The sequence below is a fragment of the Belonocnema kinseyi genome, chromosome 2 (assembly GCF_010883055.1).
Source record: "Belonocnema kinseyi isolate 2016_QV_RU_SX_M_011 chromosome 2, B_treatae_v1, whole genome shotgun sequence".
Classification (NCBI taxonomy): Eukaryota; Metazoa; Arthropoda; class Insecta; order Hymenoptera; family Cynipidae; genus Belonocnema; species Belonocnema kinseyi.
Window position 1 is genome coordinate 121,003,833 of NC_046658.1, and position 12,823 is coordinate 121,016,655.

At 30.4% G+C, this 12,823-nt stretch overlaps 1 protein-coding gene across 2 annotated transcripts in view; it reads right to left on the reverse strand.

Annotated features, from left to right (window-relative positions):
* LOC117182649 (heterogeneous nuclear ribonucleoprotein 27C-like) overlaps positions 1 to 12,823 on the reverse strand; it is a 62,759-nt gene that overhangs the window by 19,312 nt on the left and 30,624 nt on the right. For both annotated transcript variants that reach the window (XM_033375752.1, XM_033375753.1), the window contains exon 6: positions 7,564 to 7,719. In XM_033375752.1, coding sequence (XP_033231643.1) covers positions 7,564 to 7,719 — 156 coding nt within the window. The remainder of the gene's footprint in view (positions 1 to 7,563; positions 7,720 to 12,823) is intronic.

The window sequence follows — 12,823 nt, forward strand, 5'->3', positions numbered from 1 at the left end:
TATTAACATTGCAAACAAACCAATTCGCACCAGTGAACCGTTTAAGTATGCTCGGTTGGGGTGTAACGTTTGAGGGTTAAAATCACTGAATGTCGCCTGAAATTTTATAAGCTATTAAAAATGCCAAGGAATTTCGAAAAACACTTTAATATATTTAAAATCCTTTGATCATTTCATCAATTGATTCTCAGAGGATCAATTAAATTAAAATGTTTAAAAATTTTTAAAAAACACCCATTGAATTAAGTAGAATAGAGTAAATTTAGGAGAATGAAAATGAGTGAAAAAATTAATTCATAAAATTCAAGAGAATTCCAAAGAATTAAAAAGATAATAATGAGAATTCAGGGTTAATTCCAAATCTTTTCAAATTTTTAAAAATCTAACCTCACTTCTCACAAATAAACACGTCCTCTAAAATCGTTTCATATCTTCCGACATTCTAGAAAATTCTCTACCCTCAAATATTATAAACGCTTTAAAATCAATTTTGAAATTCCCTTAAATACTTCAAATTAAAAGATCCTTCAAATGTCTTGGAAGTTTCAAAAAAAAAAATAATAATAATAAATCTTTTTAAAAATCCTTAAAATTATTGAAATCTATTTAAAAAATTTTCGGAATCTTTAAAATACACTGCAACATTTCAAAGAATTCAAGACAATTCAAAATTAGGTAAGCACCTAAAGTAAATAGTGATTAACCCACAAGTTAATTTATTAAATGAAAAGTGACAAATTTCATATTGTTATGATTCTGATTTTTCAATTTACTGATTTTTGCTATTTTTTTTCTTTTTTTAATGTACCTGATTCAAATAGGGTGCCGATCGGTCTGTGAGGCCTGCGAGAATGACCATTACGACTTGAAAATTCTATATAAATTTGAATTTTTTTAAATTCAATACAAAGTTCAACTGAATTTTTGTTCACTCGTTTCTAACTTCGGCATGAATGATTTGCTCAAGCGCTAGTGACTATATTAAGAAAAAGGACCTATATTAAGAAAGGACTCTTGGGGGTAAATATGACGACAACATTATGATTCTCAAAACCAGAGGCACGAACGTAAAAAGTATATAAAGAATTCCTGAAAACGTATAGTATATTTATAATAACTGCAGTCCATACAACGGTTCGTTTCGTGGTTCTCCGACGATTGAACCCCGACTCCTGGAGCGGAGTGGCATTAGTATAATAATTATTATTATGTAAAAGTGTTAAAATTACATCCGTAATCAGTGGTAATATTAATAATATTATAAATGTATTGGAATAATAATTGTGTTGTGTGGATAATGTTGAACGATGAGAGTCCTAAATATTATCATCTTACTAGTGTGGTAATAGCGGGATTAAAAGTTGCGAAATTATTCATGTGATAACAGGAGAGATGTAGCATTGTAAATATGTTTATATCATATTATTGGTTCTTCTTTTTCCGTTACGGCTAGGCTTACCACATATATAGTCGTAATAATAGACAAATGTTCTTCCATATTCGTGTATATACATGCATATATACTTTTTTTTTCTTTTTTTTTTAATCGTCGTTTCTTCAACTAATAATTATCAGCATTCTTCATCGTAATGATCAATCGACAAGTGTTTGTATTGTGTTTTAAACTGAGAACTGTTAAAATATTACTCATCTTAACCACCTGCAATTCTCTCTTTCGAGTTCCCCCAACTTGCCCCCGGATATTTAATATTTCAGACATCTCTTGTTCCAATTACCGCCACCCATAAAAAAAAAATAAAGAAAACTTTAAAGCAATATTCATATCCGCTGATTTTCTCCTACTCGATAAAGAAAGTAAAAAGAGAGGTATGTGGAATTGTTGCAAAGTTCAAGTCGCCAAGGATCACTCGAAATTTAATTTGCAAACTTCAATTTTAGTACTTTCTCCGCGAGTTTTTCTCTCCTTTGCGACTTTCTGATACGAAATCTGTTAATCGATTCACTCTACTCTCCTTGATGAAAAAGCCAAAAGAAAAAAAAGATTTTTTTTTGAAACTATCCTTCGATTTCAATTCGAAAAATTGAGATTTCGTACCTGATAATGGTTAAGATAGGTTTGAGTAGTACGTAACGGTGATGCGTTTGTGTTAAGTGTTTATGAATACGTTTATAATTCTCATTCATATTGTAAATAACGTGTATATAAACGTCATTATGACAAATTTTTTCCATAAATTTCACACGTGATTATTATTCCTCTCCCTTTTTCATGCTAGCGTGCTTTCTCAGCTTAATTATTTCATAGAGATAATGCGCTTCGGCTTGGGCACAACATTAACAAAAGTATGCCTGACCTTTCATCTTTTGTATCAAGTTAACCGACTTTACTTTTTCTACATTTTCAAACTATTCTCTCCTCTTCTCTCTCATTTTTTTGTGTGCAAAATCGTAACAACAATCAGAAATGTCAGGCAGCCTCCATTCAATATCATGGGGGGCAATAGAATAAGTAGATGGGAACCGAGCGAGCGTAAAAAGGTTCTTCTTTCTTAACATATCGATTTGCGTCATTACCGCCAATACACAAATCCACTAGCTTTTTCTTTAAGGTTCCTATCCTATTTGCTTCTCAAACGGGGGGGGGGGGGGGGCACGATCTTACCAATACAAATCTAAAAGTTACAAGTATACAGGACAATTATTACAGTAATAATTTTTCTTCTTCATTATCATTATTATATTTACCGATGTAACGTTTATTACCTTATCTTTCGAGCTAAAGCATCTTGGGAGCCGATCAATCACTTTTCGTCTGATCTTATGCATTAGATACCGTATCTAACAACTCGTCCACGCAAGTCAGCGAAAAACCAAAAGGAAATTCCTCTGTCGGGAAAAGAATATTTCAATAAGAAAGAATATTCTTCAGCAGAGGAATCTCCTCTTGAGCATCGTTTTCTGTTTTTTGTTTTTTAATACGTTAAAACTGAGTCAAGTTTTGGCTCGTTTTGTGTGTTCTGTTATGTTTGAGTTTGTGTAAATTTTTATTACACGCGAGTTGAAATTTGGTTAATACCTTTTAATGTTTCACCATCTTGTCCGTTCTCTTCCAATTAAAAATAATTGAACCCTCCCCCTCCATTTAATGTAAGTCTTAAAGGCTCGCGCTTGTGAATTGAACTTCAATCAAATTTTTCCCTATAAAATTACAATTTAGAATCAATTTTCTTTTTGAAATGTAGAATTTTGAAGAAAAAAAATATATATGCATCGCCCGTGGAATAAACAAAATGCCTCTCTTAAAAGTTATCGGAATGAGCTAGCTAAAATTAATTAGATTCTGGCAGTGAGTTGTCGGTGGACGATTTACTTGCAATTGCGAGATTTTAATGTGAAAAAGAGAAACGGGCAAAAGTGGCATTTAGTGTGTTTAAACGAGTGTTACGGTAGTACTAAATAGTAGTAATAGATGCGAGAAATTACACTAACGTAGGCGAAAATTGTGTCTAGCAATAAAAACAGATTGGACGTCGCTATAAAGTACGCGTAAAAAATATTTAAATTTTAGCATTAGTTAAATAACCAGTCTTCGTTGGGCGGGTCAACAACCGTAGTCCCCAAAATTTAATATATGTATATTAACTTCATTTAAATAGTTATCGTTTATTATAAATTCTCTCTCTCTCTCTCTCTCTCTCGCGATGTTACTATATTACGATTGCGTTTATGTATGTATCAACTAATTAAGATAAAAAAAAACTCGACGAACTAAGTTGATTTAATGATCTCTTTATTATCCTCCTACTTTTAATCATCTGTCTTTTATTCTAGGTTTGTTCCTTTTTACAGTGTATAGCCCTAAAGATTAGTCAACGCGGAGAACTACGTAAACGCGAAAACGGAGAGAAACCCGGACGAGCGACTCTATATCCAATGACTTTTTTCTATTTTTTTATTACCCCCCCCCCCTCACTCTCTCTTTATAAAAGTAAAAACAACCGATGAAAATGAAAACAATTTTCGCAACTCGCAAGTCTCTCCGTTCTTCAAGCCTGGGATGACAAGCCAGGAAAAGCTTGATTTAAATATAAACTTAAATTTTCTACAAGTCTTTTAAATCTCGATTCGCAAAAAACAAAAACGAGTGTGCGACGAGCGTATAATTAATATCCTTAATAGCGTGATGTCACCTGGAAACTATAAATATAATAATTCGATGGAAAAAAAAACTTTAAATAGATTGAGATATTCATAGGAAACTATAAATAGAAGAAGATGAAAACAAAAAAGCTAAGACTTAAGCGAGAATGGGAAGATTTAAAAATTATCAACAACCCTGAGAGTAAAGCCACGTTTCACTTTGACTGAGAACGGGCCGGATAGTAACGACGATTAGAATGAAAAAACTTTTCCTAACTGCTTACGTATTACTGTAATAAGTCATTCTTTTTCTTTTATTATCTCTGTATTGAAAAAATATTAATCATATCTCATTAAATATAAATATACTATCCATTAGCATCAGTACTCGTCAATTAATTATACTTTAAATAGTGCCACTTATATTTCCCTCCTACGTTATTTCCGGTCATTGGTCACCACTAGTTATTTTACTTATCAATCGACATTATAATGACGCGTCATAATAATTAATAATCTTTGTTTTCCTCGCGACTTAAAGATTGTATTTACAATGATTCATTTTATATCTCTCGGAGACTGTTTCATAATAATTATACTTTAATTTATATTTGTATTTTACGTGCCTATTTTAATCGAATGTTTTACAGACTTTCTTTCGTTCGCTCCGTTTTTTATTTATTTAAGAATCAGTAATAATAAGAACAATAATCGTAACTATAATCGTATTAATCGTACAACTAACCTGGATATCCTCTTTGCGTCATTTGGACAAAAAATCACACCTCCCTTCCCTAGTTTACATGTTTCCCGACGCAGACTTGCTTACTTAATTCCTTTGATAAGTGTCATCAAAAATCATCCGCTCTCTCTCTCTCTCTTTCTTTCTTTCTATTTATTTCATGTTTTCTTACTGTGTTTTTATGTGTATTTGTGTTCGTTATGTTACATGCCTCGCGGAAATTAAACGTAAAACATGGTGATTTGATTGAGCTCCCCTTTGAAATTAATTTATTTAAACTATTTACTGTCTTCTTATTGATCCCAGAAAATTTTTCACGAGCCGCGTCCATTTATAATATTCTTACTTTTCAGTGCTTTCTTTTTCAGCCATTACCAAAAATTACAAATACTATTCTTCCTCCTCGAAGGCCAGATCTGAAATCTATTTACAACTAAGTAAAAATCTGATCATTTGTTATTCTAACTTACACTTCATTTCTAAGTAATCTAAACAGTATTCTTCTAAATAACAGTTGTACTTTGTAACATCATTCCTTTTTCTAAAAACGTACTTCAAAAAAGACTAAAAAAAAAAAGCAAACAAAAAAAACTCGGGGGAAAAAAATAAACATATATCAATCTAAAATCTGATTTTCTCTTTAATATAAAGAGTGTAAATTCCAACGAAATTATCGACTCCAGATCAGTCCTCCAATTAGAGGTGTCAAGTGATTCAAAAGAAATATAAAGCTATCGATCATCATCAACTCGGAATTTTGTGATCGGTAGAGAAGAAGAAGAGCGCGTAAACGCGGCTCGATCAGTAATAAACGTGAGCGTTGAAGAGCGCTCTGTAAAAATTTGTTTCTCATTAAGGTCTACGGTAATTCCTATAGAGTAAATATAATTAAGCCATACATTTAATCAGGTAGACTTTTCAGATGCGTGCCCCGAAAAAAAATCAACGAAACAAGTCGCATCCGAAACTTGGCTCGCTTTTTTACTTCCCATCCTTCTTCCATCCATCGTTCCTTCCCTCTGTCATCATTTCGTGTATAATACATCACATTATGTATATATTTATTTTATCCTGATCTCACTCTAGTCATCTAAAATTGTAACTTTTGTAAGAAATCTTACAGCACTTTCTTATTATTGTGGACGACAATAATTATAATATAGTAGCAATAATAGACCACAGCAGTAACAATAATCTTGTAGAAATAGCAGTAGTAGTTTTAGCAATAGTCGAGGTTTTTATAAATAATAGTAACAATAGCAATCGTCGTCTTAAACATTTCTAATAACTAATATAAATTTCAAGATAAAATGATAACACCAGTTCCTTTCTCTCGACACGACCAAATCGATACGATTGGTCCAAAATTAGAACGACGATTAAGAATAATTCCTATGGTACAATTCGCAAAAAACCATGATTTATAATATTGGCTTCCCCTTACCTAATCGATGTAAAGTTCTAGGATTAAAACAACGAAAAAAAAAAAAAGAATCAATAGAATGGAAAATTGATAGGAGAAAAAGTTTCAAAGGTAAAGAGATAATATGAGCAACAAAAAAAAATAGGGTAAAAAGGGTGCCACGAAGTAAAATACGATACAAATGTAAAAAAAAAAATCACGGAGGAACCTGCGTCCTGCTGTCAATGTCACGGGACACACATACACAATTATAATAATAATAATAATTCAATCTCTAAACGTTAGACTAACTATAGTTTATTTATAGGTTAATCAGCCTATGAATGTGACTTATTTTTATTCGGTTTAATCGTTACTTGCCATTTTATCTTTACCAACTATAATAATAATCATGATTGCAGAGGGAAGGTTGTTTCGAAGATGCGACTCTTCGTTGTTTTTTTTTTTTCATCTTTTTTTATTTTACTTATTACAACAGAGATTTATTATTTTCTTAGTATCCTACCACAACGCACGTCTGGCGGTGGAGGTGAAGGAACGCAGGAATTTGCACCCTTTTTCTTTTCTGTTTAAAAATGAAATTTTATTCATTCACCTCGTCAATTGCCGCTTCAGTGATCGCATGCATTGTCGACGATTTACGCTCACTCGTTAACATGTTCCTTATATATTTTTCTTTTCCATTCTTTGAAATCGCTCTTAATTAATGCTTCTCTCTCTCTCTCTCTCTCTTTTTTTTTTTTTAGTTTTCCTCTATGCCCCCGATCCCAGCGCCGTGAAACTGACTTGCAACATTGGACATATCTACGATCGCTCAGAATGTTGATTCAACAAATCAAGAAATCAAAGAGTTCCACTTGCTATTTCTATTAATTAATTGGAAGGACACAAACGAGTCGTCCTTAGAAATGCAAGGCAAGCTTAGAAGGCATATTTCAAGTTAATAATTGTTTCATTTCAAGGGAAAAAATGCTCCCCGAGTCAACTCTAAAGAGTTACTAAGAGGCTTACTTGTCTTCAATATTACTGCTTGGTTATAGTAAAAAAAAAAAAAAAGAAAAAAAAAAGAAAAAAAAGGAAAAAAAAAAGAAAAAAAGGTTCTAAATTTAAGTTAATTGTCACGATCGTGATCGTTCCAAGTGCAAAAGGGAGCAGCAGCAAGCAGCTCACGGGCAAGGCCAAGCCGTTTTTAGCGCATTTCTCTTTTCGCGAACAAATTAAAATGGTCATGAGGTGGGCCACTCTTTGAAATCAAAGCCTTGCTGGCCGGGTTTAGGAGCGCTGGCGGCATACCCACCTTGGTTGCTTTCTCCGCCTTGATAAGAACGCTGAGGATAACTCGTATCCGCGTAACTACCATAACCGGAATACCCACTGTAGTCCGGAGTCTTGGCTGAACTGCTGCTAGAGCCAGGAGCTCCAGATCCAGTAGTTTGTCTCGAATACATGTCACCTGCAACACCCACCAATTCTAGATTAATTATTTATTGCACTTGCACTCACTAACGAAACTACCTGATTCCACCATCAGCGTCCGTTCTTTTTTTTTCTTTTTTTTTTTTTTTTTGGACATTCGTGACTTTCACCAGATTTAACGGAAAACTACTTCTAATCAGGCAGCAAAATTCTTCGAGAAAAAAGTTCTAGTTTAAATTTTTCAACATTTCACTCAAGTGTGCATGTTAAATATATGCATTTATAAAGAACTAGTTCAGTTGAAAATCACGATATTTGAAACAATGTTGAAAGACAAGAGAAGAGGTTCGAGAACATTAAAATTGTATTTTTCTTGACCCACGTCAAAATTGAGCTATTTTGGCATATCATTTCAAATATTTTTTAAAAATAGTGTAAGTAGTGTCAAAAATTTGAAAAAAAGGGGTCATCGATTTTTCAAGTATTAAAATTATGTGTAGTCTAAATCTAAAAGTGTATAGTCCGAAATCAAAGTGTGCAATCAAAAATTCACTTTTATTTTTTAGGCGAAATTTTGAGTCTTCTAACTTAAGATTCTAAAAGTATTAAAAATAAACTCCAATATTAATTTTAAATTTTATTAGGAGACCCCTATCCATTGGTCGAAATGTTTCACAAATTAGATAATTAACCCAATTAAATCCAAAAATTTTCAAAAAACCAGTAAAATTTTACAGAACAATTTTGTAGAAAATTTGCTCTTTCGGCTTGAAATCTCAACAATTTGGTTGACATTTTTTCTCTCCTGACTTAAATTTTTGTATCGGTTCAAAATTGGGCTTTTTATCTGTTTTTAGCTTTTTTTTATTCAAAAATTCAACTATTCTGATGAACATTCATCTTTTTCTGTTGTAATTTCTCTTTTTTTTTATTAAGAATTCACGTTTCTCAGTTAGAAATTCGATTTCTTTGATAAAAGTTCAACTATTAGTTTTGAAAATTTGTCTCTTTCTGTCGGAATATCACCTTTCCGTTTAAAAATGCAACTGCCTGGTTGAGATTTATTCTGTTACTGTAAAAAATTATTTTTTTTTGAAAATTCAAACTGTTTTATAGAAAATTCGTCCTTTTGATTCAAAATTCTACAATTTGGTAACAAAAAAATTAACTATTTGGTTTTAGCTTTACGTATTTTGTTCATAATTCGTCTTTTTTGGTTTAAAAAATCCATTCTTTTTTGGTTAAAAATTAATTTTCTTAATTAACCTGTTTTAGTTAGGGATTAAAGTATTTTGTTAAACTTTTTTTTTAATTTAACCATTTTTCATATTAAATTCTTTTTTTTTTAAATTCACATTTTAGTTTAAAAATTCTAAATGTTTGTACTTTCTTAAAAACTCTTTTTCCTAATTCACAGTTTTAATTTTTAAAGAATCGTTTTTCTTATGTTAAAAAATTAATTTGCTTAACCGAAAATTGAACTATCTCCTTGGAAACTTAACAAATTAGTTCAGAATTAACTTTTTTATTTCAAACTGATACTTTTGGATTCCAAATTGAATTGTTTTGTAAAAAAATCGTCTTTTGAACTTAAAAATTTAACCATTAGGTAGCAAATTCAACTATTAGGTACAAAATTAAACTGTTTTGTAGAAAAATGATTTTTTGATTGAATATTAATTCTCTTACATGAAAACTAATCTACATCATTTTCGGGTTAGAAATGGGTCTTGTTTAGTTTAAAAATTAAACTATTTAGTTAAAAATATGAACTAAAACTTAATGTATTCAAATATTAATTAATAATCTAAAGATTGAATTAATTTTAATTAATAAAAATATTATTTTCCTATAAAATTAATATAATCTATAATAACTTCATTTCAATTTATCAATTAATTTCTAAATAAATTACTAAATCTAAATTTGGCAGAACTCGCGTCCACTGCTCAATCTACTTAGTTAAAAAAAATTCCATTTGTTAAAAATTCGTTTTGTTGTAAAAACTCAATTTTTTGTAAAAATGCTATATTTTAGTTGAAAATTAACCTATTTCAGTTAAGGATTCAAGTATTATGTTAAAAATTTCTTTTTGTTGGTGAAATCCAACCGTTTTTTACATTAAATTAATTTTTTGTTTTTGAAAACATCTTTTTAGTTTAAAAATTCAAATTTTTGGTTGAATTTTGAAGTACTTTCTTGAAAGTCCTTATTTTTTAATTCATAATTTTAGTTGAAAATTTTTGTTTTTTCTTTTGTTAAAAATTAATTTTTTTAGCCGAATACTTGACTATTTTCTTGGAAATTTAACTGTTTGGTTGAAAACAAAATTTTTTATTGAAGATATTTTCGGGTTTAAAATTCAACTGTTTTGTAAAAAAAATTGTCTAAACAAATTTCTAAATTTAAGTTGGACTAAAATCACATCCAGAGTTCAATTGACTTAGTTAAAAATTTAATGTAATTTGTTCAAAATTCAACTCTTTTGCGGAAAGCTCATCTTTTTAGTTGAAAATGCAACTATTTCATTGAACTTTTTTTTAAGATTCAACTACTTTTCTGACAATTCGTCCTTTTTTCAAATTCAACTATTTTTTTATTTAAACTATTAAAACGTTGTGAAATGTCCGAAAAATTATTTTAACCAATTAGACAAGACTTTCGAAAGTATGTTTCAAGGAAAAAGCAAAGAAAATAATAGTAGCATTAGCAGACAATTATGAGAAAATAGTGTCATTTTTTCAAAATAATTTTGACGTGGGTCAAATTTGTATAATTCTAGTGATTTGGTATGGCGAGCTTACGAATCGAGACTAATGAAAAATTACGTAAAAGACGAACGGTATATACAGGCACATAACAAGCAAGCGAAAAACTCAATTACGGTTCAGTTGGATCAACAGGACGAATCAATGTGCAAAATTTTCATCAAGCCTTCATATTCTTATAATCAATCTGTAAAAAATCAATTAATCTCTTTTCCGATATAGCAAACTATTGAGTTTGTGTAATATGGCATTATAATTAAAGTCAAGTGTTGTTTTTTTTTTGCCTCGCTTTGCATTAATTCGTCACGTATTCGCCAATGGAAAAGGAAGGAAGCGTAAAGGATTAGAATAGGAGTGCACTATCCTACACTAGCAGCTGATGGATTGATTGATTATTATTATTATTATTATTTCATCTGTCACGATCTGCATATTATAATTGATTATTTTTGTTAATAGAATTATTATAAAATTGACATCGAATATGAGATTACTTGAGACTAATGTGTGACTAGCCCACTTTACAATCTCTAAAACAAAATGCATTCTAATTATGCTAAAATAAGACTGACAACTACTGCTAGATACAAGTTACAAGGTGTGTTTAAAACTGTTTAATCAAGTGGGTAGGTACTGGTTGATACCATGTCCAGGAAATGCTTTGCTTAGCGCACACGATGCAGAAAGAAAATACTATAGTTTGCGTTTCTTTTGTCCTACTTGGAAACGATTTTTCAATCAAGTTAATACGATTTCCAGGTTTACACACGTTGTGAACCATCGAATATTCAAGCGAAGAATACATCGAATCGTTTTGCGTTTAGAAGTAACAGCCTTTAAATAGACGATATTAGTTGATTCAATCGTTCATTAAGTCATTTCTGACATGCTCAAGGTTCTTTCTAAAACGTGGTTTAAAATCAGATATCGAGCAGTAGAAAACAAGGACTGTGATTAAATTTAAAATGCTGAGATAAGTTTCAAACTGAACAGAAAATGAACATTTCTTTCAAGCTCCCAGGAAATTGAAATTTTAATACTTTCTTATTTAAAAAAAAAAAAAACAAATCGTGGAAGACATACAGAGGATCAAACCTAATCTTACTATTCTAACACGAAATAGTTTTAAACTAATTTTACGGAAAGTAGAGTATAAAGATTCTGGTTTTATTTATTAATGTGTTACAAAAATGCAAATTAAAAAAAAAATAAGCTCATTTAAAGTGTTTATGTTTCCCTTTACTTGGTAATTTGACAAATTACTTCAAAGTTCATTTACAGCGAAAGAAATTGCCCGATCCTTTTTTTTTATTATCGTCGCTTAATTTTATGTTGACTGCTACTTACTGTTAAGAGTATTTCACGATGCTCATAACAAAACAGCGATAAAATTTTAAGTTACTCTTAACATGCAGCGCACATTTTATGTTAAGGATAATAAAAGTGGCTTGAAAAAAAAAATACAACAATAGTAACAGTGATACAATTTTAAAGACATCGATTATAAGCTTTACAAAATTGTGATTAAATATTTTGTAAAATAATCAAAATAATTTTCCTTCAAGGAATATTGAGATTGAAAAGATTGAACCTAAACAGGGTGGCCACTAAACTCTTAATTTCACATTATATTTTAGATATAAAATTATTTAATTTAAATATAAAGAAATACTCTAAATATATCAGCTTCATAGTCGAAAGGTTGCGTGTTCGATTCTCGCTGCCTCCACTTTTTTTCTATGTATTGACATGTTTATAAATTTAATTTCTTTATCACTTTCTTCACAAACAAACTTATTTTCTAAAAATGTTATGTTTACTAATTATTTTGATAATTATAAGTACAATCTAGGTTTTTTAAACGTAAAATTGTCGATTAAAAAGACAGAAATTAAAATTGTTTGAAAAAAACATGATAAAGTTAAAGAATATTCAATTTTTCCATAAAAGGTGTTAAAAGGATTATTATTAGGATCATTTTAAAAGAACATTGAAGAAAATTATATGTATAGACATTTTCACAAATAAAAATAAAATAAAAAAATGCCAGGCAGCGAGAATCGAACACGCAATCTGTCGACTGTGTAGCCGGTCTCCCCTTGTTAGTTGGCTTTTAATCTGCAATAGTCGGCTGGAAAACCCCTTTTCGATCGGTTCACTTTATGGATTTGAAAAATGAAATTTTGGAAAGTTAAAAAAAACCCTACGGGCCAAGAAAAGTACATATGTAGAATTTTTTGTAGGTAAAATTTTTGGTGATGAATAATAATATAGAAATAGGATTTTTTTTAACTTTTTTTTTAACCCTCAAACGGTACAGTCCAACCCAGCATACCTAAACGGTACACTGGTGCGAATTGGTTTGTTTGCAAT